This window comes from Rhyacophila brunnea, unplaced genomic scaffold (genome assembly GCF_057557595.1).
Source record: "Rhyacophila brunnea isolate RB1 unplaced genomic scaffold, BYU_Rbru_1.0 scaffold_12, whole genome shotgun sequence".
NCBI classification, from domain to species: domain Eukaryota; kingdom Metazoa; phylum Arthropoda; class Insecta; order Trichoptera; family Rhyacophilidae; genus Rhyacophila; species Rhyacophila brunnea.
This window is the reverse complement of record NW_028232774.1, coordinates 12712204-12739664: the sequence shown is the minus strand read 5'-3', so window position 1 is coordinate 12739664 and position 27461 is coordinate 12712204. Positions and strand designations below refer to the sequence as shown.

Below are 27461 nucleotides of genomic sequence, written 5' to 3'. Positions count from 1 at the left end.
AGTCGGCGTCTGTATATTATCAAGATACAGTATAGAGCGGAGCCAGGAATCATAGAACGGTGTGTATTCAAAGAAAAGTATAATTACAATATACGAGTTTACAATAATTATTGCTGAGCAAGTATCGACAAGTTTAAGTCAAAGTTCATATTGTGTTGATGTCTTTTTGGAACGTGGATTGCAGCCTGGCACCTGTGGCCTGACTTTTCGGAACTGACCAGACACGGTCTAGGCAGGTAAGCGGATGAGTGTTAGAGGTAATATTTACACAACCATGAAACTTATTCTAAGGAATCTGCAACTAACTATTTGGTAGGTCGCTAGTTTTCTGAGGGCGCCCGAAATATAGGTATAACGATAATATTATCCAACTCTGGATGTTTAAAAAATTTTCCACGCCTAGAATGCAGTCATTAAAATATGCAATGTTTTTGCCTCCAGTATAGTTTTACGCAAAAACATGGGGCAACAGCGATATATTATACCGATACATTTAGAAGTCAAATTTACAGGCTGGTATGATATATTTTCCACGTGTAGCATTCATTGAAAGATTGTAAATAAACACACAATGAAAGGACTTTTCAATCAAATTTATCACATTTCAGCAATGCCTTATCGATCAGTCAAAAATAAATTCGTGTCGAAGTCACTTGTGACCTTTTGATAGCTACTACAAATACCTAAATATTCATTTTACTTAGTGCTAAATTGTATCCATTTCTAGTTTATTCAAATGTTTATAAGATTCTCTAACTTAGCTTTATTCAAGTGTATCATGACTCCAAGTAGGGGTATCGTCAAGATTCTACAATGATTGTTTCGAGAGAATTACTATGTGGCGCACTGCAGAAATTCTTACAAAATAGAATAATCATGGTAAAAAATATAAGTTGCACACAAATAATATTTTTGACAATCTACAACATTGTTGTACCCGACATCCATTGAAAAATCACCTCCACATTCAGTTGGTGTTCACTTAAGAATTGATGTGACAAACAAAATAGTTTATCAATGGTTTGAACAATAATTAATAATTAGTCTATTGCCATGTCCACAAACATCACCATCGGAGCAATATATTTTACTAATTGAGAATTCGATGCAATCACTAATCATACTGAAATTTCCTAATAACATAAATACATCAGAGGTGTTATTTTTAACTCTGTTAATATTGGCGGCGATATTTTGATGTTTTCATTAACAATATAGTACTGTTGGGTCACTACTGTGGTGTTCGATGTGTGGGTTGAGGATGATGATAATGAAGTCTACGATGTAGCAGGGTGAGATTTATTAGCAGCGTATCGGTACAATAGTATATTAAACAATGATAGTACATATAATCTACTGAGATAGTTACGAGCTAGGTACTTGGATTCCAGTGACATTTAGATAAATTATTCTTTGTTCTTTATACAATAAAAAGTGGGACATTAACATTAAATTCTGGTACATAATCATATTGGACTAATTATAGAGTCAGCGTTTTAAATCAAGTAGCTTGTGAAATATTATTTATTATTACATATTATATTATAATAATACACTAATACACCGTAATGTGCTGTGATATGATGTAATAATATACCGTATCTAATGTCGCCAAACAACTTGCTGATCTAGCTAAGAGTTGTTTGCTGGAAATTGATTCGCTGGGAATATATTACTGCAGAGTAATTTGATGCATTAAACAATAGATATCTGATCGCTATTATTCTGCAGCTACATACCCCCTTTCCAGAAATTACGAAATTTCGATACTATATAATAATATAATTGAGTGGGTTTTTTTTTTGTTGCAAAAAAATGGATATAAAAATGGAATTTAATTACGTGTTTAACCTAAACGATTTACTAATGTATAAACGATATTATATCTATGTTCCGTAGCACTTTGGAATATGCACTTTTGGTATGCTTTTCAGTAGCTTAGACGGTCAGGAAAGCGTACACGTCTGCCTATACGTGTGACGTAATCATGCTGTCTGATGTCTTCTGGTGCTGGATCGTTCAATGCCGGTTTCTCCTTTGATGAGTTGTCGTCGTCTTCTGCCATTATCTATGCGGGTTTAAGGCGGTCTACAGTGACTGTGATGTCCTTGCCTCGAACGCGAATGACGTAGGTTCGAGTATTCCTGCTGATTACTTTGTGTGGGCCAGTGTATGGCGACTGCAAAGGTCTTTTGACAGTGTCATCTCGTAGTAGCACATGCGTGGTCTTATCCAAATCTTTGAACATAAATGAGTGTTTCCTGCCGTGGTGCGTTGTTTTGGCGGGTTGCAACTTATAAAAATGTCGGAGATATTTGACAAAATTGGCTGGTTCACAGTCGTTGGGTTGCTTTGAACCTAAGAATTCGCCTGGTAATCGTAGAGGTTTGCCATAGACCAGCTCGGCTGAGGTAGTTTTGAGATCTTCTCGCCAAACTGCCCTGATTCCCATCAAGACTGTAGGCAGTGTCTCTGTTCAACGCGTGTTTTGATGGCATTTGATGGCTGCTTTCATTTGACGATGTAACCTCTCGACCATGCCATTTGCTGCGGGATGGTACGCGGTGGTGTGAATGTGAGTTGTACCTGCCAGACGATTTAGTTGTCTGAACAGCTGTGACTCAAACTGTCTTCCTTGGTCCGTGGTGATTCGTACTGGAGTTCCAAACCGCGTGATCCATCCGGAGTAAAATGCTCGTGCCACTGTCTCTGCTTCTTGGTCGTTCAACCGGAAGGCTTCTGGCCATCTAGTAAAGCGGTCTACACGTCATGTTAAACAGTATCGATGTCACTCCGACGGTGGTAGGATGACAACAGTGGCGCACCCAGGATTTAATATTGGGGGGGGCACAAGGAGGAGAATGTAAATTAGTCCCATAGGCTCTTTTTCTTCTTCACAGCTTAATTTCTCGTTTATCGGTCTTTTGTCTATTGCACTCGGTGTACCTATACCATGGTCCCCACATCCTGAAATGGGCCCTCAGGCTAGAATATTTGGCGGGCCCCCTACCTACCGCTAAGATTAAATGCAGTGTGAAACACTACATTAACGTTTTTCAAATTGTGTTTTAGTTCAAATTAAGGGTACTTATAGAGTGAATTATTGGCGATTTTTAATACATCTACTTTAATAATGGAGCTGTCGAGTATCGACACGTAATAATCAAAACATATATTGCACAATTATATAAGTAATTGAAAATGTTCATGCCCATGAAGTGTAATAGCGCCGCAGGCGACTATTTTTACTATTAAAGCTAATTTATGATGTGTGTTTATCTCACTTATCTGGTCAACCCAACACGCCGGGCCCCCCACAGCCCGGGCCCCCAGGCTAGGGCCCTGTCAGCCGTCCCCAGCCATGACCTACACCACTCCGGAATTCGGGTAAACTTTGACAGTTCCCTTAGGTATTGGGTTTCTAAAAAAACCTGACATAATTAAGTGTTTCGAAATTTTAAGAAATTTTTCTAAAAAGGGTGCTGGAGAATTATTACAAATCATTTTTTTGCCGTGTTTTTAATTGTCTAAGCCCAAAGGTGTAGTTTATTGGCTTTCAATGTCAATGTTTAAAATCATTCTGATAATTTTCATGTTTGGGAGATGCCAGGGCCCCTTGCCCCCCCCCTGGCTGCGCAACTGGTGTACACCACTCCGGAATTCGGGTGGACACCGAGAATTTTTTGATATTTCCAGTAGAGATTGAGTTTCTAAAAAAACCCGACATTAGTGTTTCGAAATTTTTGTGTTGAAAGAGGGTGCTGGAGAATTTCAAATCATGTTTTGCCGTGTTTTTATTTGTCTAATCTATTGGCTTTCAATTTCAATGTTTTTGGGGGAGCCAAGGCCCCTTGCCCCCCCCCCCCCCCTGGGTGCGCCACTGATGTACGATATAAAATAGGTTTAGTACGCCCAAAATACTATAATTTTAAATATCGGAAAAATGTGTAAAAAGTACTAAAATTTTGATATTGCCGTTCGATAAATTGGTGTAAAGTACTTTAATTTCGAAATATAAGAAGATTTGGAGAACTTGGGAAAAAATGCTCGAAAAACGTAAACATATCCCTTGACTTTGGTTTAAAATAAAATTTCTTGTAATTTTATTGTAAGTAAAGTTCTAATCTTTTTGGTCGGAAGAGGTACCTAAATAAAAAAGGAGTCTCGGAGTTTCTCAAATTCTCCGTTATTTCTCCTGAGAAACAAAAAACCTAAACATTTTCAAGAAAATATGACAACGCGTATTATATTTTTTCCCCAAATAGTATCATTTTGGAGGCTCTGTACTATAATTCCACTTTGAAAAGATGGCAACACTCAACAATGTTCTGTGATCAAAAATGTCAAAATTTTTGTCCGTTTCGGTCGCCTAAGTAAATTTTAGTACGTGTTTTGTTTTTAATTTACAGCCTTGTTGGTCGGATTATTTAGAAACAATAATGTCTAAGTTTAATTTTATGGCCCCCGCTAGCACGGCAGCAACAGGAGGATTCGCATTTGGCGCTAATAAGTATGCTTGAAACATTTCTAACCTTTAAACTGCCATTTTTTAAATCATGTTCCATGTTGTTTATTCGTTTGTTTTTGCAACAAGCACTCTCGTTGGTCAATTATTATTTCCGATCAAATGTGACATAAGAATAAATTAGTAAAAAAAGTTACACATTTATAGCATATCAGTCTATGAGTTCCACTATTCTTGTACAAGTTGAATATTGAGGTAACTTATTGTAATCATTCATTTTCTTTGATTTAAAATCATATTCTTAACCACCATTATGGTAATAGCATGCCTGACACCAAGACACGATTACCCAATAAATATTTAGTTGACATGTTTATTTATTCGGCTACATGTTACATTTTCGTTGAGATATTTATGAAAATTAGTCTTATCAGAAAGACACAGTTGGAACCGCAGAACAAATTGATAAGATAGAAATGCGAAAGTCAGTTAACTTGAGCCAAGATTTTTGAAGCTGGATTTGGTTTATTACTTTATGACTCAGGCCATAAAATGCAAGTAGCACAAAGCACACTGAGTGAATAATACCAATATTGGATGCGCATTCGTTTCGTGACAAACTTTAATGCATATTATGATACAGAAATACTATTGACATGTATGACGAGATTGCTTCCAGAACCAAACTGGCGGGTGTGCATTTGGGCGCCTAAATGGTATCTTCAAAAGTGACCTCCCATTGTGTCTTTAGCGTAAAGTGTTCAAACAATGTGTGCTACCAACACTCACGTATGCATGTGAAACATGGATTTGTAATGTAATAGAAATCCAAATATTATGAGTGCAACGTGACTTGGAAAGGTGCATGTTGGGCAAAACGCGTAAAGATCACAAAAGAAACAGATGGGTAAGGAAACAGACAAGAGTATGCGATGTGATTGAGGTCGCTAACCAGATGAAATGGCAATGGGCTGGACATGTCGCTCGGCGAGTAGACAAATGCTGTCATACAGTCGTACCCAAGGGGCACTAAACCCCACAGGGATGCCCTAAAACCCGCTAGATCAGTACTTCTCCAACTGGGGGCGCGGAGCTTCTGCCAGGGAGCCACGAAATATGTCAGTATTTGAAAAAACAAAAATTATAACGTCATCACTGGACGATACCGCTCACACAATCACAATACTTTATCCGATATGTATAAGAATTGTAGAACTTAATAGTGAACTTTGCCTCTTTGTTTCCCACTTTAGTGATGAAAAATGGATGTGTTTTGCTTCATATTTGGCGGATTAGTAAATGAATTGAATCTTTCTCTTCAGGGAAAAGATATCAACATTTTCATTCTGAATATCAAACTTCAAGCTCTCTAAAACAACTTTCTTCGTGGTCAAAAGGTATTAATCAAGGATGCACTGATATGTTTTCATGCTTGAATAAGAGTGCCTTACCACCAATGAAATATCACTGTTGACTTCTATTAAAAGTGTTTTCAACATATGCATATTTCTCAAACTTAAATGAATACCAAAAGTACAATTGCATAAGAACACCATTTGCTAAATCCTTAAAATATGATCATATTATGTGGGCAGCTTAAGAAGAATTGGTTGATATTAGATCTGATAATTCCCTTGAAGTTGAATTTAATGAAAAAAGTCTTGCAGAATTTTGAATAAGATAAAATAAGATATAGAATAAATATGATACCTCCCTATGCGAAACAGCATTTTCATCATTACTAGTAATAAAAAATAAACACAGGTCGTGTCTTTCAAAGGAGATTTTGGAGGAAACCCTGCGAATTAGCATTTCAAATTACCAGATATTGATTTATTATGTAAAAATATGCAATAACCCCCCTCTCATTAAATTGTTTTTGTATGCTGTAGCTGTAATAAATTTGAAGTAAATTTTTTTTTAAATTTTTGTTAGTACAAGCAAGTTAAATGAAATGTTTCATTATCTTTAATAAAAATGTACCAATAATAATAATTAATGTTAAATAAAGTACTGTTGGTCACTAAAGACTAAATTTTTGGGGAGGGTAGCCTTGGATTTATTTTTTCTGATTTAGGGGGCCGTGGTATGAAAAAGTTTGAGAAGCACTGCTAGATAGTCGAGCTCATAAAGTTCAGTGGATGTACGTGACAGCAAAGAACTAAGGGCCGAGAAGAGTGGGAAAAGCTGGGGTAGGACTTCATACAGTAGTGGATCAACCCCGGCTGATAATGATACTGTTGAAAATTACACATAATTTATTATGTTTGTTTATCTCATATTTTTCCCAAACAGATTTAAATCCTTTCAGAACCTCGCCCAGAAGGAGCAACCCATATACCATTATTTTCATGTTCCCCGGTTGGAACAGTGGAATGTGTTGATTTAAATTGAAATTATTGTTTGTCATCTTTAATTTGCAGGCCTGCGACAACAGGATTTGGATTGGGTGCTTCTCCGTCAGGCGGAGGTCTCACTTTCGGCACTCCGGCCACATCGGCGCCCACTTTTGGAACTCCGGCTTCCACCAGTTTTGGAGCAGGCACGGGATTCGGTTTCGGAACCAACACCACCAGCACAGCAGCCACTGGTACAATTTACTGCCCGACTTGATTGAATTTTATTATATATTTAATATACAGTAATGTCCAAGGACATTGTCATAATGAAATCGAATTATTATATTATATAAAAATATGTGGCGTATGTTGTGAGTTTTACGATGCTCTTCGAAATAAATGGTTTTATGTACTTATCAAAACAGCTGAAATTACTAGAATTACTTATTATGTAAATATTTATTATTATGTGGGATTAACTTCGGAAATAAACCCTGATTTTATGTTTTTGAAGGGACTGACAAAAAAAATGTAAATATAGGGAAATGTAAATTGGGGATGTGGAAAAATAACAAAAATCTAATTTATTTTTTATTAAAATGTCATACAAATTGATTTGGTGAATATTTTTGGAGCGATCGCAACAAAATACGGGTAATATTTATGTATACAGTAATAGCCCCGAAGTTACGCAATAGGTGGGTCCATCGAAAATCGCTTCACACAAGTCGAATTCACGTAATCCAGGGTACAACTTAATATGCATATAAATACATATAAATTTCGTTTAATTGGGACCAAGAACTAACAAAAACACTAGTTTAGAAGAAAAATATTTAATAAAATTGTAGTTCTGCAGGGCTTCGAACTGTTATTTTTTATTTCGTTTTGGTTCAAGTTAAAAATATATACCTATCGGTTTGGTTCCGGTTTTTGCTCCAAAATAAATAACGGTTTTTTCGGTTATCGTTTCAGCTCCAACTGATTAATTTTGAAATGTTTTCAAGACCCAAGACGTAAGATGTGTTGCGCCTACGACAACTGAAGTGGGGAGTAAGATCATGTTTACGCGCGTGTTTGAACATGTACCAAACTGTTATGAAATTGAGTTACGTAAAAAGAATATTTTGATGTCAATGGTTTCATAAAATCTAACAAATTCGTCGACCATACCAATGCCTTCTTTTTTTCACGGAGAATTTCTTCATAGCAAGCTAATATTTTTTTATTCGTTGCTTTGTATCTATAACGCGTTCTTCATCGGAGTCTATGTTTTTTTTTAATTTTTAAGCCCTTTTCAATTGAACTGCGACCTTTTGTCAAGCTTACAATTAATTGTCATGTGCTTTTCTGGTGGAAGTGTTGCCAAATGAAAATATCAAGAACTGTGTAACTTCGAGTTTGCACAAGTTGAGGTAGCGTAAGTCAGGGTATAGCATATTATAATAATATTAGCACATTTCCACAGATTTTAATATAATAATTTATATGGTCTTTAACAAACATGTTTTGTAATTATTTAGGGGTGCACTGCATCCACAACATTTATGGGCTGCACTGCATTCCACTGATGTATTTACTATAAAACAAAATATTTCCTTGTGCTTTGAAGATTAAAATTTAGTTATCTCAAAATGTTAAGCCTCGTCTATGGTTCAGACTAAGAGACCGCAAACAATCAAAGGCGGTAATCATTTCCATTTTATTAGTCTTGGTTTTGCCCATTTTTTGAATAATAAAATGCCTAATTCTCGTCAAATTTGGGATCAAGACATTATCAATATAATTTTTTATCGTAAATATGTCACTATAATAATGTCGATATAAATTATACTGATGGTTTTATAAATGCGTTTAAAAATTAATAAACATAAAAAATCTCAACACCGCTGCACATTTATGTACTGAAATATGACTATATTCTAAAACATTAGAGCGAGAGGTTTAAAAGAATACTATTTTATGTAATAAAAATACTTTATGCAGTCATCAAATGTTTAGCTACAAGCTACAGCTTACAAACGCTGAGCATGTCCCCCCTTAACACTATTGACCTAATTTGATTTAATTTCTAATGGATTTAAGTTTTGAAAACTGTATTTGTTATCATTAGTCATTCATTAGTCAATCGATGAGTGACTATAGTACCTGAAGATGCTGAAATGCGAATCCCGGGTCAGAAAAAATTACTCTAATGGAATATGTAGTACAACACTTCCATTGGAATTTAAATAATTTAGTATTAAATAATTAACCCCGCAACATTTTCTCACCCAGGGCTAAACTTCGGCAGCAATACTGTGACAGCTCCAACAGGGGGCTTGAATTTCGGCAGTCCAGCCGCAGGTGGACTCAATTTTGGTTCTCCCGCTCAGGGTGGACTCAATTTTGGAGCACCGGCCGGTGGCGGCTTGAACTTTGGCGCCCCGCTACCCACACAAGGTTTGGGCGGTTTCAATTTTGGCGGAGCCACTGCCACTACATCAGCTCCTGCCCCATCATTGGTTCGTATTAAATAAACGACATACTGTTTTCTTGTCTTTTGCACACAAAGTATGAAAAACGAAATAATTTTGAATGTACATACCTACCTATCTTAAAAGGAACAAAAGCATTTATCCAAGGCATGCCCAACCCGCGGCCCAAATGAACAGTTTTTGCGGCTCAAGGCCCAATTGAAGTTTTCAGCTTTCTATATTTTGCATTCTGGTATTCATATAATAAAAATAAGTCATTCTCGTAAATATACTACATCTATATTATATTTTGTGAAATTTTCTTGTTGTACTGCGTGCTAATAGCTGTTTTCATGCTTATTCTGGCTCCACACACTCGGCGAGCGTGTGGAGTTGGCAATACATTAGTGAGAGTCAGACGGCTATATTGTGAGCATTGACCAATTGAGAAATCGTTCATTACACTGTTTCAACTGTTTGTATGGCTTACTTGCGTTGGACAATTTAGATATCAAAGTTGGATCAATTGCTTCTAGATTTATGTTTTCTGACAGATATAACAATGAAATTAAATGAATTAAATCAGAAGCTACAAGGTGAAAATAACCTAATTACAGAATGTTATCAAGATATAAAATCCTTTGTAACAGAACTCAAGCTTTACGAAAATCAATTACGGTCAAATAATTCAATTCATTTCCCATTATTAAACGACTTTAATAGTGACTGTAAAGATTTTTTTAAATATTCTAATGAAGTCGCAAAATTAATTAAAGAATTCGATACCAGATTCGCATTTATGCAAAAGTATGAGGACATGTTCAAAATATTCTTAATCCCATTTAACGCGGAGGTGGAATCAGCGCCTCCAATTTTACAAATTGAGCTAATAGAACTGCAATCAAGCGTAGAGTTAAAGTGCATCTTCGAAGGGAATAAGCTTGAGTTTTATCAGAAATATATCCTTGAAGATAAATTTCCAAAATTAAAATGACTGGCAATGCGGCATTACAGCAGCATTTGGAACTACATATCGCTGTGAATCATTTTTTTTGAAATGAAATGTAGTCAAAACGGAAGTGTCACAACATGTTGGTAGATGGAAACACAACCAATCAACTGCGATCCACATTCGCTAAATTACCAGTCGATATGAAACAGATATCAAACAATATATAAAAACAAGTGTCACATTAATTATAAGGTAATAAAATATTTTGAATAGGTTCTTTTTTTTATATATTGTGTGGCCCACCTAAGTTCAGTAATATTTTTTTAGCCCACCAAATGATTTGGGTTGTGGGCACCCATAATTTATGCGGTCATCCAAAGCATTGCTATAATATGTATTAATTTTTTATTCACATTTATTGTTTTTTTCCTCTCATTAATTAATAAATTTAAGGGGAGTTGAGATAATATAAATTGTTGATTTAAGTTATGCCAACATAAATTGAATGTTTATATTAAAATAGTAGTGATTTTACTTGTGCGATGATCGCATAGTAGGCACGTGCATTGCAGTAGTGAATGGTGGAGGTAGGCTGTTAAGATCCGCCATAAGTAGTGCACATTAAACCTTGTTAGTCACATGGATTTGTTTTTAATAAATCCCTACAGTATTAGACAAATTATTATTTTATAAGAAAGCAGTTATTTGTTATCAATATTGTAAGTTGAATATTTGACTTTAACTTTATTAACGCCTGTACACGTGCATGGATTTACTGGCACCAATAGTGTGTATATTACACTATCACAATAATAACTGTTTACACACAAAAGTGCTGACTGTCTCGCCAATCTCATTCTTCAAGCGTTAGCGAACGTGTTTGTTGTCATTGTGTGGCGCCATTGTTCGGACAGGTTTTGGAAAACGGTAAACGTCAAAATGCTCTGTGCGGTGCAGTTTTTTTCCATCACGTTTATCACTATATTTCTTATGTGCATGCGCAGATATGCGGGTTGCAACTATCGTGTGAAAATTCAGAAGCCGCTGAACTTTTTTAATCTATGCATGCAGTCTTGCAACTTGCACGATAATATGTGTATATGTGTAAATCCATGCACATGTAAACTGGCTATGTTATTCTAACAAAATTTGAATTGTAAAAGAAGTTAGATTTGCCCTACTTTGCAACTCATACCTTCGTATGCTATGTTTTTTCTAGTCTTTTCCATTTGGAGGTGGCCTAACCAACACTCCAGCAAGTACAAGTCAGGGCTTTGGTTTGGGGACTTCGTCTGCTGGACTCTTTGGTAAATATATATATTTATACTTATTTTATTTCTTTTTATAAATATTAGTGTCTTGAGCTTTTTGCCAAAATACAGTATTTGACAGGTCCCTCACCGGATCAAAAAGATTGTAAAATAGATATTACAATGGCAATAATTTTGAATGTCCACCATTACAAAAAAGGGCGAAGTTATTTCTTCACTAATGTTCCATATGAAATAAGTTGTATATTTAAGAATCACTCTCCAACTATAGTTTTTTTTTTACCATAGATATATGAAATATCACCTTTCTTAGTTTTATTGTCGATTAACCTCTCAATAATCTTTTCCTTATCTCCTTTAGATGACAGTTTTCCTCCAGCTCCATTCCTCAATCCCAGACTACACGGCACACCTTTTCCTATTAACCAATCAAAAATGCTATCACGGGCCACTATTGCGATGGAATGCCAGGATTCCCACTCCGTTAATGTCCCGATGGATACCATTCAAAATACTCCCATGGATCAATCTAATTCGTATTTCCAAAATGTATCCGGCTATCAAAATTCCAACGCTTTCACGAGTTCTATCACTCCATCCAAACCTTTGTATTGTATCCCTCTGCCCACTCATATCGCAGATAGTCAAAACCCTGTATCTTTTCAGTCTTCACCTGTGCCATATCAGGTTTTGTCAAGTTTTTCTCCTAATTCAAACTTACCGATCGTTAAAACTGAAAGTGAAACAAAATCTACGATGCGCCTGCTGTCATCTACTCCACAGAATAAAATTTTGAGTTCGAGTGGTAAGATTATGGAATTGGTTACAGCATTTACAGATAGACAAGTAGTGACAGATTTATCGCGAAATTCAATATGGCAGTTTTTATATGTTACAATGAGTCTATTGAATCTGTCAAACTAAAATACTAACCTGATACACAATGTCGAGGTGTTGTGAGAGAGATTGTTGTTTAGTGTTGGGAGAGATAATTTTATATAAATCTTGAAGCGGAACCCAAGTTACTTGTACGTTATGCCCAGATATCGAAAAATGCAGTCACAACACGTTATGGATGGTATTGGACGACCAAACACAGAAATTATACTCCTTTTTGATGTATTTTTTTTCCGACCATGTCCGATCCTTATAAGGATCATATGGAGTGGAGGTTCGTATTAACAGATTTTGTTTTTTTACGAGAAATGGATGTCAGCCACCTGCTCAACCTATTAGGTCCATACTCTGACTCATACACAAATTGAAAAACAATATGTGTACTTGCTGGACCTAGGATTTAAACCCTGGACCCACGACGCAATAGGCCATAATGCAATGTGTGCAAGTGATACAGCAATAATATGTGAGACACGTGGAATACACTATGTGACTATCCAATCCTATGGATTTTTTCCGACCATGTCCGATCCTAATAGGATCATATGGGCCTTCACAGAGTTGAGGTTTGTATTAACAGATATTGTTTTTTTTACGAGAAATGGATGTCAGCCACTTGCTCAACCTATTAGGTCCATACCCTGACAGACACAAATTGAAAAACAATATGTGTACTTACCAGACCCAGGATTCGAACCTGAGACCCACGGCGGGATAGTCCAACGCTTATGCCGCGCGGCCACCGTGGATGGCCTATGGATTTTAAATATTCAAAACGTCTTATTTTTGCAATATCTGCGGTAACACAAAATAATTGTAAAAAACTAAATATGTACTTACTCTTAATACAAGAATTTTTCGTTAGTTAGTTCGCTAGTTGAAAACTAATGGTTTAAGCGGCTCTGCTGAATCGGTTTGACCAAGTGCCAGTAATGTGACTCAAACTAGACAAAGTGGAGATACTCAAGAGATGAGACACCCTTAGTGAATCGTTTTATTCTCTCTACCATTCATACAGTGACAGTAATAGCTTTTGTACCTTCATACTTAATACGACTAGATATAATTTTACGTCTCTTTAATGCTCAGCTCCTCATTTGTAGATTGTCATATTGAATTTCACTCCTGCCATCCCAATGACATTATTAATGGACAACGCACTCGGTACAGTAGCTAGCAAGTAAATTCGTGCATAGCAATATAGATAGACGTCACGTGAGAAAATTTCGCAATTTCCATTATGTGATATCACGCATCGGGAATTTATAGCAATATCACCTTTATTATAATGGCATTAGAACAGTGTTTCTAGTGTCAATGTTCATTTGAGCGAGCGATATTGATATAAAAAAATGAATTATGCCATCCGGCAGACCCGACAAAAAAGTGAGTGTCATTTATTTTGCCAGATGCTTCGTCCATAGTAATGTCATTGTGCCATCCTGACATCGCATTTTTACTGAAATTAATTAATAGCAAAAAGAAATAGTTGAAACATCGAATTAATAATAATGTAGTGACTTCTTAAAATAAAATATATTCATTGAAATTAGTCTCTCTCAAGTATTGATATCGATTTTTAATTTGCAGGTAAACCTGCTCCAAGTCTTGGTGGTTTACCTGATGCTTCGAAACCACCTACTGGTGAGTAACTTTTTTGGAAGAATTCATTAGGTGAAAGATTGGGCTAACATTCGGTACAGCAAGGAATAAATAGTCAAATGGATGATTCCATTTATAAAACCGCGTCAGCATTAAAAATGAATAACTTTCATAAACATGTCAAGATACTGACTACCTCAGAGTACGAATACTATAGAGAGAGAACATAGTCTGGTTGTATACATCTGTTTTCTGTGCATATTAATATGATTAAATTACTACTGTACAGTAGAACTCACAATTATCCAGACTAATTGGGGTGAAAGTACTCTATAAATTCAAATAGTTTATAAAGTAATAACCCTATTTTATTTCCGGAATCACCCTTTTTCATTGCAATTACTTTAAATTTCACCTTTTTCTTTTTTATTGTTATTATTGTTATGCATTGTTCTTATGAACCTGATGAACCTACAGCTAATCGGGTAATTAATAATCTGGACAAACAAGGTCTGCATACTTGAGGATCAACTCCATTACTCCATCAATACGTCATCTATAAAGCATTATATGGCTTTATTTTTCTCGGTTCGCTTCCTAAATTTTGATACAGTATAGCTAATCATGTTATAAATCGTCCATTAAATATAAAATTGACGATTATTTTATTTTTAGACAAAATGTAATGTTTAAGCAAAACACACTGCACTACATATTATCCTCATAACCTAAAAGGCAAACACAAACAAAAGTGGCTTCACAGCAGTGAATTCGACGCTTAAATTCCTGTTTATGTCGTCATATTCTGACATATATCTTTTTATGTGTTGCACTCACATGTCGGTTTTGTTCAAATGTTGGATTTTATAGTAGGAAAACTTATGATAATTCCTTCAGTTTCTCTAGGGCTCGGAGGCCTGGATCCTTCAGCTGCAGGCGGTGGTTTGCTAGGTTCAAATATCACCGGGACGGGAATCACTTCATCGGCGGGGAACACAGCGTCTGCTCAAGGTGGAGGGCCTGCCCCCAAGTCTGTCGCCTTGCCGACTGAACTTCTAACTGTCGTAGATGCTTTCAAGACTAATGTCAGGCAGAGGAAGCAGACTAGCTCTGATATTGCCAGAAACTCTGTATGTCCTTTGAACAAGGTAATGATACAAATTTTTATATTATATATACATCAAAAGTTTCAAATCAATGGTTCATAATATGATCCTTCACCATAGAAGGCAAACGTCAGTACATATTAGCAGAATATTTAAACACCTGCGAATGAATGGTCTGGTTCTCAAATGATACATTAATTTTAGGTTCGTTTCTTTCAACCTGAACGAAACAAATCAAATTAAACCATAGACAATATACATACAAATTGTATGAGTAGAAAGTTGACCGGAAATGGTTTGAGATTTGACGTTTGGTTCAGTGTATCATTGAAAATCAAACCGTTCTCGGACCATCAGAAATGGTTTGACATGAAACGTCAAACAGATTCGGACGATCCATAGACTAATGGCAATCTGTCAAAGTGTTGATAAGCATTATTCGGCATTTATATATCGTGAGGTGTTCATATTAATATGTTAGACATTTACACCATAGAAGTTTACTTGAACTATGTATATTATAGATTAATAATCAATACCTAATATTATTCATAAGTAACCATACGCGAACAGGAAGCCGCTTTTGGTCTTATTATCTCAAAATCTAATAAGTAATATGTTCGATTGTCGTCTAAGTCACAAAATCATACTATCAACATGAACAAGTGGTCAATTATAAAAAGCTCTTAACAAAAGTAATTTTTAAAAACTTGTCATACCTATTAATCTTATAAATTAACTAAATGGCTACCTATTCACGAAGCATTCTTTATATTTTGTACATTTAAAATGAATGAATACGAATTTGTATTACTGTAGACAACGATAGGAGGTTAGAATTTCATAACAAGTTGACGTTTCAATAAATATGTTTCTGTTTTAGAGACTTATATGTTATGAATTAATTTTAAGTACAGACAACACTAATTAGTCGTCAGAAAAGCGTTTCCGTGGACATTTACCAAACGGTCCCAAACCAAACGGTTCCATTTCGTTTGTTTGATTCAGGTTGAATGATACAGACTTTTTATATCATGAACACACATTGATATTTTCTTTGTGTTTTTAATGCTCAAGGAGGTGCAAGTTGAGCCAATACATTTAAATTAGATGCGTTGGTTTGACAATGACATTTCATACAAAGCAGTTAGACGGCTGTAGCCATTTTAATGCTTATTAAATTAGCAGATGTTCTGCGGTGTTTTACCTACTCATTGTAGAATGATGGGCCTTAAATAGGTATGTGGTGATGTGACAACTGTTTTTATCATTTTTTTAAAATGTATTTACGTCACTTGTAGAAACCTTTTCAATCCTCAGCCTCTCTATAAACCAGACCTGGAATTCGAAACCGGGACTTATGATTTTATAAGCAAACACAGTAATCGTTTGGCTATCATGTATTGTTGCCAAAATTATTACCTATTATAATTTGCTTGTTTAAAAACGATTTGAGTTAACCATTCTCACAAAATGTATTAATGTAAGCAATTAAGGTTATCCTTCATGTCTAGAGGGTGTCACTCCAGAAGTTGCAAAGACAACATCATTTTCCTCTATTAATGACTTTCCATGTTTGGTACTTTGGACTGACTCTGGGTATTAGATGCTCTGCTAACTTTACCCATTCTTTGAGACCCTCAGAAGTAAAATTCTCTTCCTGAAGGACAGAATTAACTTCAGTGCATAAAAACAATTAATTAATCGGTCAATATGCTACGGCATAGTACGATTTTAGTTGTGTCGTGTTACATGTATTAGGTCACTAAGTCAATTGAATCATCAGGAATGCACGGTCGATCATGTGAAAACATGGATTTAATGCACTCTCCCAGTTGCAATCAGTCTGAAATCTGTGACAGGGTACTGATTTTAATATCGGCTGGTTTTGAAATTGTTGATTGGCTGATTAATTAATTGCTCATGTGCGCTTACTAGGGATTGCAATACCGAATGAATATATCAATACCGGTATTTCTTATTGAATACCGGTATTAGTCAAAACATATTAGGTATAGAAAAAAAGAAGTACCTATCCATAAATATAACTATTTAAATCTATTTTATGGCAACCGAAATTACCTACCTACATTTATTATGTTGACCTTTATCAAAATCTATTGATCATAATATTTTAGAACTGCTAATTTTTACAAATACTATAAGTCCGGGTACAGAAAAATCTCTCTCAAATTAAACGTTTGTTGGATGTACATACTACCAACGTTGCATCAAGATAAATTATTGGAAATGTTTGACACGATTTTTTTCTTTTTCGAAATATTATGTTAATTTATCGCGACAATTCCATAAGTATGTTGGAGGGATTTTGTTTTAATTTTATTTAACTTTAGTTGGTTCAAGTCAATATATTTGCGTTCTGACAACATAAAACTTATACACTAAATTTAATATACAATATAGTAGTAAGTAGGTAATGAGAAATAACATTTAATTCATTTTCGAAAAACAAAGTGTATGCTTTTTTGATACCGGTATTTTGGGTTTTTGAAACCGGTATTTCAGTATCGATAAATAATTGAATACCGGCTTTTAATTACCAGTATTGGAATCCCTAGCGCTTACCTTTAGATAGAAGAGGCTTGGTTGTTGTCATAAAACTTTCACTGAATTTAAGTGTTTGCATATTCATGCACTGCTGTAATAGAGCTTACCATCTTGAATATTAGGTTGCCAGCGAAGCTGATAGAACATTGCGAGAGAGCTCAGAACTGAGTGCCCTCGTGGCCCAGCAAAGGAGAGCGGCGACAGGGCTCCGAGGCCGGGCTGCTGCATCACTGCCGGCTGCTGAAAGGGCACACCGGGCTTTCGAGACTCCACATGGTACGAATGTGAATCAACATGATATTCACAAAATTAATTTAATAATGGTTTTCTTATTGGCAATCTTGATAAGCTGTTTTATTTTCTAAAATTAAATCTCGTTAATTGACCGGGGCACATCCACGTGATGTGTGCTTGCATGATGCCTATAGTCAGTGGAGGTTTTCAAGGAAGCAGATGGGGCCTGTCGTGAAAATATCATTAGAAAATGTGTATTTTTCACAATCTGAAGTATAAAAAAATCTGTGATCGATATCGATGGCCATTTATCGTACAGATAAAATTGTCACAAGTGGTCTCCAAACCTACCAACATCTCAGGTCTCCCTCCACGTATATAAAACCGTCATTGCCTGTGACGTGATCAGTTTTACTTAAAGATGTTAAAAAAGAATCTTCTTCAATAGAGAGTCTACCTACAAGTTATGTCGCATTGCGAGTTCATTTGTAATGAAGTTCACACCTGTGCTCTGAGATTTATTTGCCAGGGCACTCCTAAGATAAGAACATCTAGCATTAGTGTTACAAGTCAAAAACCGAAATGAACTGAACCAGATGAAAAGTCGCATTAAATCACAAATAACAGTGCACGAGTAAATGATTGATATAAGTTGTTTACATTTTCTTATCTATATAGTTCAGTATTAAGTAATAAACGAAAACTGGCTTCAATGCCTCGGTCCATGTAGACGGGGTCTTGGATTTCTAATCTGTTCTATGATGATACCATTCAATATGTTGGTTCAATGTATTCAGTTTCTTTGGTGTTATTTTGCACATCCCCTTACTAATTGATGATTGTAAATCGTGCAGGTGTGGAATATGACAGTGCTGCTGTTGCTTGGATTACGGCGGTGGTTGCGGAAGGAGAGACCACTCTTCGTTTGCTGCGACGCCAATTGGAAGCCGCAGAGCGCCAACTCGGGACGCCTTCCAAGCCCATCTCCGATCAGGAATTAGGTACTAACTGATGTATATTTTTCCAAAAGTCCCTATTCTGGCCGGCACGTCATCACAGCCGTGTGAGAAAATTCACACTACATACCTACAGTGACCTCTCTATTACTAATTTCGTGTTACTTTATCAATCTCTGTGTTTCCACTACCTATATCAAAAACTCTGTACATATGCGATCCTCGATCTTTTTATCAGTAGGGCCAATTAACCTATTGTCTAATTGTTGCACAGGGTATAACTCTAGTGGTGTTTTTGAACATGCATAATCTTTGAAGCGAAAAATACTGTAAAATTGTTAAACTCACAATTTGACGCACATTTATCATTATATACGCGCTGCACCAAATTATAACACTACATACAGCTTACATTAATGATATCTGTCAGCAGCATCTTTCAAAGTTATAATTTAAGTATTTTATCATGATACACTGAAAATCTAGTCTAATTAGGGTATATCTTATGGTTGGGTCAAATATATCATCACCTCAATACTAGGTACAACTAGATAATTTGTTTTTCACTGTTTTTGAGATAGCTATTGAATAAAATTATACATTTCCTTCTCTACAAAAGCTTCCGTGGTATACGGATCTATCAATTTATGTAATTTGATACTTTTAATAATAAAAATATGTCTAGAATGATCAGGAGTGATGTTAGAATTTTTAATAGTAAAATTTTGGTTTATTGCAAAGAAAAGGAGTCACATCTAAAAAGAGACCCGATACATTATTTAAACACGCGTTGCCGCCATGAGAAGTCTTCTATATGAGACTACAGCGACTTCCTGTTATCAACGAGATCTTGATGTCGGACAGTAGTTGTAGTATTGAGGTGATGATATGCTACCGAGGGTCGCGGATTGTGTACCACTGTATACGCATGAAGTAATAAAAGTAACCTAAGGCCCCTACATGCGTAGGTAACAATAAATCTAGTAATGTATCTGTGCTGTTTGAACAGCGTAGATTTATTGTTTGTGTCGATGGTAAATCGTTATTGATATTTTGGATTGTACAGTTCGTCAGTGCAAGTTGCTTTTTCTATTTGATAAATCGGTATTGATTGCATTTGCGTTTCTATTCACCTACCTGTCTTAATTTCTCCTAGTCGAAGGAATGCGTCGAATCCACGAATCCTTTGTGGCGGTGGCCGGACGTCTGCAAGCAGTTCATCAATCGGTCGAGGCTCAGAAGTCCCAATACCTCTCCTTGAGACGCAACCTTCTCAAGGATCCCTCGGATGTGTTTGCTGAAAAAGATGGCGGCGGAGGAAGTGCCGGCTCTACTTCTCTGTGCTTGGATTGGATGGGGAAAGCCTCGGCACAACTTCCCAGCGCAGTTGTGGCCGATCCGATGATGGCTCTAGGTAAATAAACACTGTTCTACTTTCTAAACGTCAATCAATTCATTCGATGATATTATATATGTTTGTATTTTTATTCAATCGTCTCATCTCCAAGATTCAATCAATGTTGAATATCCGATATGTAAAAATTCATGAATTTAAAAATTATCTAATGTTTGAGACTTTCACGGTTGTCTTTTATCGTAATAGATTCTTGGGTTTCCACCACGTGTACTTCTTCCTTCTTTCCTCGACATTTTGGGCTCGTTGCAGAGACCATTATCAAGAGATACGTGTTATGATGAAGTGTAGTGTAGGTGTATGAATGCAAACGTCGCTCTAAGAATGCCAAAAGGAATCCGATTAGCTAAGAGCAATAGGGATGATGGGTTACGGTTATGGCTTCCGGCCCTGTCAGCAAAATCCAATATTCGATCCGGTATCTCTGGTCGTAACGAGTCACGCATTACTCTGAGCAATATTTGCTCTTAGCTAATCGGATTCCTTTTTTCATTCTTAGAGCGACATTTGCATTCATACACCTACACTACACTTCATCATAACACATATCTCTTGATAATGGCCTCTGCAACGAGCCTGAAACGTCGAAGAAAGAAGGAAGAAGTATATGCGGTGGAAACCCAAGAATCTATTACAATTTAAAATTATCTGATGAAATTTTATAAATAATAATTATATAAATCATATTGAATAATGATTAATCTAATCAATTGTTTCCATACATATTTCCATCTTCAATTGTATAATTAATTGATCAAAATTGTGTATGTATTTACATAGATACATGCACAATATTTTTCCCTATCGAGCATTTTTATAATTTGGGCACACTGATCACAGTGGAATTCAACTATCATATCCAGACCTCCATAATGTTACAATTTTAAATGATTTAATTGAACAAATAAATAAATCATCATAATATTATCTGAGCATCAGGGCCCGCATCCTTAAATGACCCATTTAAAGACATGTATGTTTTGGTGTAGGCCTACCGCAAAACAAGAGTCATCAGGTGAACGGTGGTCCCAACCCGTTCACTTATCTCGACCCACCGGGATTCAGCCGACTGCCTCTCGGATTCTCAGTCAAGCCAACTACTCTCGGTGAGTAACAATATATTCACAACCCTTCAAAGTAGTTACCAAACTATTTATATGATATGTAATGTAGTTTCTGATTTGTACATTGATATAATATTATAGATACACCCATATAAATAGATGAATGCAGGCTACAATATATGTAGAGCTAATTTTGCAACCACTTACATCTGGATTTATCTGTTTTCGTGAAAGGAATGTTAAGGCCATGCATTAGTTGAGGCACGGTCTAAAAAGATCGTTGCTAGGCGATGCGCGGACTGCGGGTCGCGGGCGCAAATGACGCCTGTCAAATGAAATATTATTTGTCATATAAATCCAACATACGTCCATTTTATGTTCTGTTTATTGTTCTATTAGTAACAATAATAATATATTCATTGACATGTTTTCTTTTTAAAGTAAATGGGTAACGTTTTTAGTCATCTTTACACGATTTTAGAATTAATTGGCCCGTCGCCATCACGCAGCAAAGTGACGTGTTTCTGGCTCGACGTCATCTCACTGAATGCGAGCGAGCCCAAAATTTCGTCGCGCCTACAGTTGAAAATTATTTGGCGTTTCACTGATGCGTCACCTTAACAGATTAAGGTAGACTCGTTAACGAGTGACCTTTTATTTTTCACATGCTTTACCCTGTTATTATGTCAATACAACCGCACTGTAATTATATTGATGTACTATAATTTTGATTATAAAATAGTAAGTTGTTGTATATGTCTATGCCAATAAAAATCTATTATTTTTAAAGATTCAATATAACTTTTAGAATGTAGTAAGATTTATATTAAAGTAAAAATTAAAAAGATGGCAACACTGGCAATGAGTCGATAATGACTTTTCTCATGACCCTCAAAAATGATTGAAGTTTTATTTTAATTATTTGAAGATATATTATGTAATATGTTATGATATTACCCTTTATATTTCTATTTTATGTTTATTTTGATTTGTTTTTATATCATTTAATCATGTAATAATGATTCATACTCCACATTGTAGCAATATCTCTGTCTCAATTTGTAATTTTATCTTATTCAGCGCAGTATTAGCCAATCCCACTGCACACAATATGATGCAAAAACTTGAGCACCGAAGAAAAATAAGTATGTCTTTGAGATTTGTATTTATAAGATTTCGAAAAAGAGTATTTACATCATACACAATCGAATAAGATATGAACTCAAATGTTCTGAAAATTTGGCTGTACATACGTTGTTTTAGATTTGTGAATAATTATTTAATTCTAGATAAATTAAAAATTGAAAAATGTTTTGTTTCGTGGCATCATTATCGATCGGCTATTGGATCAGTAGGCGGCACGGTAAATTTTGAAAACACATCCTAGTTATTTTGTGATGTGAAGGGGCAGGGAGACTGCAAAATATTGTTATACTAAAATAATGATGCCAATATGCATATAGGTAAATCATTATACATTGACACCATAGGTCAGTGGTCCCCAACCTTTTTATTGCTGCGGACCGGTTAACGTTTGATAATTTAGGGGGGAATATTTAAAAATAGAGGGGGGGGACGTTGATTGTTTTGATTTAATAATTTTAATTTAATTGTATTTAGACATGCCTTCAAAATAAAATACAGTTACACCAAAAAATGAATATAAAGTGATTTAACATTTTAACTCACTAGAACGCTAAATCAATGAGAACCCTGAGCTTGTTTCTTTGCAACGTGACGCTTCCATCTCGGGGTAATAGGAGACAATGACACCCAAAGTGTGTTGCTTATGTCCAGGTAATTCTGTTGTTTTGTTTTGGTTGCTGTCATTGCAGAAAACCCCGCTTCACACAGATTGGATGTCGAAAATGGCAATAGGGATTTAAGTGCTGTGTGGCAATCTCAGGGTATTCCGCTATGACTTTAATCCAGAACACCGGCAGAGTTGTTGTCTCGAATGCAGTTTTAAGGCCGGTATTGGTGCGGCTTTAGGTAACGTCTCTCAGCTCCCGGTTAACCTCTCGTCCATGGAAAGTCGCACAAACCCGAGAGAAATACAACACAGTAAATAATTTAATGTTCCTCGGGCGGCCCGGTACCATTTGATCCACGGACCGGGGGTTAGGGACCACTGCCATAGGTGATTCGCGGTTGTTTTGGAATTGTTTGCTGTAATGCCTGTTTCAATGCTAGCAAACAATACCACTACAACTGCAAGCCGCTTTCACCATGCTCATGGAACCACTGTACTGCGTTTTATATATACTTGTGCTATATTTATAGGATTGTTTACAGTCGTAAATAACCAAAGGTGTTCAAAATAAACTCTCTTCTATAAAGATGAATACTAAATATGTGCAGTTTGAAAATAGACACTTAGTTTGAAAGTGAAACTATAAAAGAAGATACTAAAGTTAATATTTAAATTATATGTATGTCATTTTGCACTGCAGATTCATTTGTAGAAAGTTTCACACTGGGTTTTAGGAATATTCGCTAGGACCACACCGAAATAAAATCATTTTGCAGTAGTATTACAGATATTATGAACAAAAGTTTTTTTAGATATTTGATAATATTTTTTTGATGACAGTAACCGAAGCACCGCATCAAAACAGGCTGTCATATTAATTTTATTTACAAACAATACTACTAACTATGAGATTTTAATTTTACTATTGTTATCTATTCAACCACACTAAATTCGTTATGGGATTGCTGTCAAATGTTGTAATACAAAAAGTTTATATGATTCTTTTTAGATAAATTCCATTAATTTTGTAAATAACGTTAATTGAAAAATTAAATTTTTGCATTAGGTAACACATCGTGGGGCATGTCGTCAAACACGAGCGGTAGCATGGGAATGTCTAACATGATGGGAGGACTCCAGTCTCCGCTGTCGGCAGGCGGCGGCCTGATGGGTCTGGCTGCAAACGACCCCATCGGCTTCGCTCTACAGAAGCCACCCGCGGGCAACAAGAGAGGGAAGCACTGATACTCGGATTCGTTCAGCCGAAGATTCCGGTGATCGGTTGAAGGAGTCGCGATGGGTGCTGTGATAAAACAATTCGTTTGGTCACTCTTTTGTGGCTAAATCGTCTATGTGTAATACATAATGTGTTTAGTAATTAATGATTGGCATAAACTACGGCTAATAAATTAGACACCTGTATCTCAAATTGTTTTCATGCATTGTGACAATAAAATCAAAAGATTCGTCATATTTTTTAATCAATGAAAATGAAAAGATTTATGAAAGTTTATTTTGCTGTATTGTTCGGTATATAGCATGATGTTTTCTGAAATAGCATTAATACCAAATATGATATACATATAATATAGATAGAGCCCAAACATAATTATGAAAGTGAAGCAAAAAACGACCCCTGCAGCTATATTCGATGTACCCGCTCTGCGAGTGCAATATATATCGCTTTGTGATTCGCCGCTGTAATTTATCGCGGCAGTATTCACCAAAAGTGCAACAGGGTCAATCAAATATTTCTGGAAAATCGTATTGTGAATGCGCATTTTATCAATTTATTTACTACTTTTGAGACATGCATGCTTACTAGAGAATATGAAATGTCATTGGCTAATAGCAGTATTGTAAGTTTCTAACTATTTCCTTCGAGTTATAAAATGACAATGGATTTGCAGATGGCCTAAAGTAATACGAAACACTAAAGATAGTCTGTCTGCGTTAGGGACTTCTGCTTCTGAAGCATGGGTCTGCATTGTGCTCTTTGTCTTCAATACAAGTCTTGTTATTCAATAAATGAAATATTTTTTTTACTTTACTATTTATAACAACCCAAACACATGCCTACTGTTAACATGATTAATTGATACAGCACATAGAGATTTTTTTGAAGACCCTCGGATTACCAAGTGAAAACATTCCTACTGTGCTGTATGAATTATTCTCATATTATTGTATAAATGATTTATGGCTCGCACAGGCCAATGCAAAACTTTCGCAAAACAGTTCGAGTTGGTCTATGGGTGCCTTTGATCTCTTATTGAAGGGAGAAACATGTGAATAAATCACTTGATATGAATACAGTTGATTTGATAATAATCATATGCAATTGAAAATAACTAAAATACTTCTTTCATTAATCATTACTATCAATATCGATAAAAATCGCCATAAATATCATAATATTGTGTTACAGACCTACAAACTGAATGGAGGGGGAGCCACAGTCGAGTTCCATTTTTGACCGTTCTTTAGATAAGTTTGTAGGACTGTACAGTAGACTCCCGATTATCGTAGGGCTAATGGTGGGGAGCGGTGGCATGGATAAACGAAAAACACGGATAATCCGAACTATGGTTTTTTCTTTTTAAAATAATACATTATTATACATTTCTAAAACACACAATTATTTTAACATGTTTAATACTCATTATTTATTAAGATAACCTGTGATTTTGGTTTATTTGCAATCTTTTAATGATTTTCTAAAATCAGTTTGAATTTTCCTAAGAGCTATTATATCGTTGTATTCACCGTATCGTGCACGGATAATCCCGCACACAGATAATCGGGAGTTTATTGTATCTGAATATCTTTTTTGTCTATTGTTTTTTATTAATATGTCTTACATCTTACGAACATTTTCATCATTTTGTTATCACCATTGCTTTGACAACATATTTTCGATGAATAAAAATAATTTTTTACAAAAAACAATGTTTTTAATTCATTGTAATATTACATTCTTATCTATTAGCTCTACAATCTGGTGTGAATCTTTTTTTTTTAACCATATTCGAACCCAAGATCATATATCCAGAGTAGAGGAGTGTATTTAACAATTTTTGCTTTTTTATGAGAAATGGATGTTGGCTACTCGCTGAACCTATAAGGTCCATACTCTAACTCAAAACACAATTTGAAAAACAATATGTAAATTAACCAGAACCGGGACCGTGACATTATAAGCCGACGTGGTTGCTGTTCAGCCATCATCTGCGTGAATCCTGATCACCTACAAATATGATATTAAGAACTAAATTGAGAATAGATGCAAACAGTATGCGACAGAATAACCAGATTTTTATAAAAGAATCTTCTTTATTGTAGTATTGTAGGGACAGGGATATAGGTATAACAAAAGCAAAGAAAAAGTATCTAAACTTTTTATTATTACAAAAAATGCAATATTTTCTTAAAAAATAATATTAATGATATATTATATATATATTGTCATGAAGGATGATAAAGAGGTTGGATGGTGTATATACCCATTTCACAGTAAGTACATAATTATAGCGCCTGTACACATGTATGGATTTACTTGCACCAATAGTGTGTATTTTAAACTATCGCGATAACAACTGTTGTTCACACATAAAACTGCTGACTATTTCGCCAGTATCATTCTTCACGAGACGCTAAGTTATCATTGTTTAGTACTATATGACAGGTCGTGAAAATCGTTTAACCGTAAAATGAACATGTAAACACATATTATCGTGCAAATTGCAAGATTGCATGCATGAATAAAAATAGTTCATAAGTTTCAGAATTTTCACGCGAAAATTGGACCGTGGAATATCTGCGCCTGCGCAGTAGAATTATAGTGGCAAACCTGCCGGTAAAAAACGAACTACACCGCGTGACTCATTTTGAGGTTAACCGATTTGCACGACCTGTCAATTAATAGAACTATAAAATGACAACATCGCGTTTCACTCTCGAAGAATGAGATTGGCGAGAGAGTCAGCACTTTTACTTGTAAACAATTAAAATATATATACTTATATATATAGTTTAAAATACAGACGGACATCGACTTTCGAACATTTGACTTTCGCACATTTAAAAAAAAATCGTTTTTTTAAAACGTTGCGCTGTGGGGTAAAGATTCCCCCTCTCGCTGGTTCACTCACAAGCAAGTGCATTTCTTCAATCACTTGCATCCTGCTCACACCCGTCACTTTGCTTGTGAGCTAGCTAGAATAGGTTTAGTGAGTGAGAAACGGAAAAACTGCAGTGTTGATACGAACAAAAAGAAATCAATGACTCATAAACTTCACACGATCGAGACAAAGATGGAAATTATCAGACGTTCTGATAGCGGTGAATCTCTTGCATCAATCAAACGTTCGTATGATACAAACAG

The 27461-nt window shown here is 35.6% G+C and overlaps 1 protein-coding gene across 7 annotated transcripts; it reads left to right on the top strand.

Moving 5' to 3' along the window:
• Positions 1–4315: 4315 nt before the first annotated feature.
• Positions 4316–26018, top strand: LOC147077781 (nucleoporin p58/p45-like). Of its 7 annotated transcripts, none has more exons than XR_015072238.1 (13): positions 4316–4510; positions 6889–7055; positions 9082–9308; positions 11432–11519; positions 13971–14024; positions 14889–15130; positions 17779–17932; positions 18745–18891; positions 20003–20260; positions 21250–21366; positions 21806–21954; positions 22405–22469; positions 24144–26017. XR_015072238.1 is itself a non-coding variant. In XM_085960812.1 (11 exons), the coding sequence occupies exons 1-11, from the start codon at positions 4440–4442 to the stop codon at positions 24320–24322; spliced, it is 1713 nt and encodes a 570-aa protein (XP_085816938.1). In that variant the 5' UTR covers positions 4316–4439; the 3' UTR covers positions 24323–26018. The 7 variants fall into 7 exon arrangements, 3 of the variants coding, with proteins under 3 accessions (XP_085816938.1, XP_085816939.1, XP_085816941.1); XR_015072237.1 differs by having other exon boundaries at positions 14880–15130; XR_015072239.1 differs by lacking the exon at positions 21806–21954 and having other exon boundaries at positions 14880–15130; positions 24144–26018.
• Positions 26019–27461: the final 1443 nt, after the last annotated feature.

Coding starts and splice junctions, on each gene's coding strand:
- LOC147077781 (XM_085960812.1), top strand. CDS start 4,440: ATGTCTAAGTTTAATTTTATGGCCCCCGCTAGCACGGCAGCAACAGGA. Junction 15,131..17,778: donor CTGTATGTCCTTTGAACAAG/GTAATGATACAA, acceptor CTTGAATATTAG/GTTGCCAGCGAAGCTGATAG. Junction 17,933..18,744: donor GGCTTTCGAGACTCCACATG/GTACGAATGTGA, acceptor TAAATCGTGCAG/GTGTGGAATATGACAGTGCT.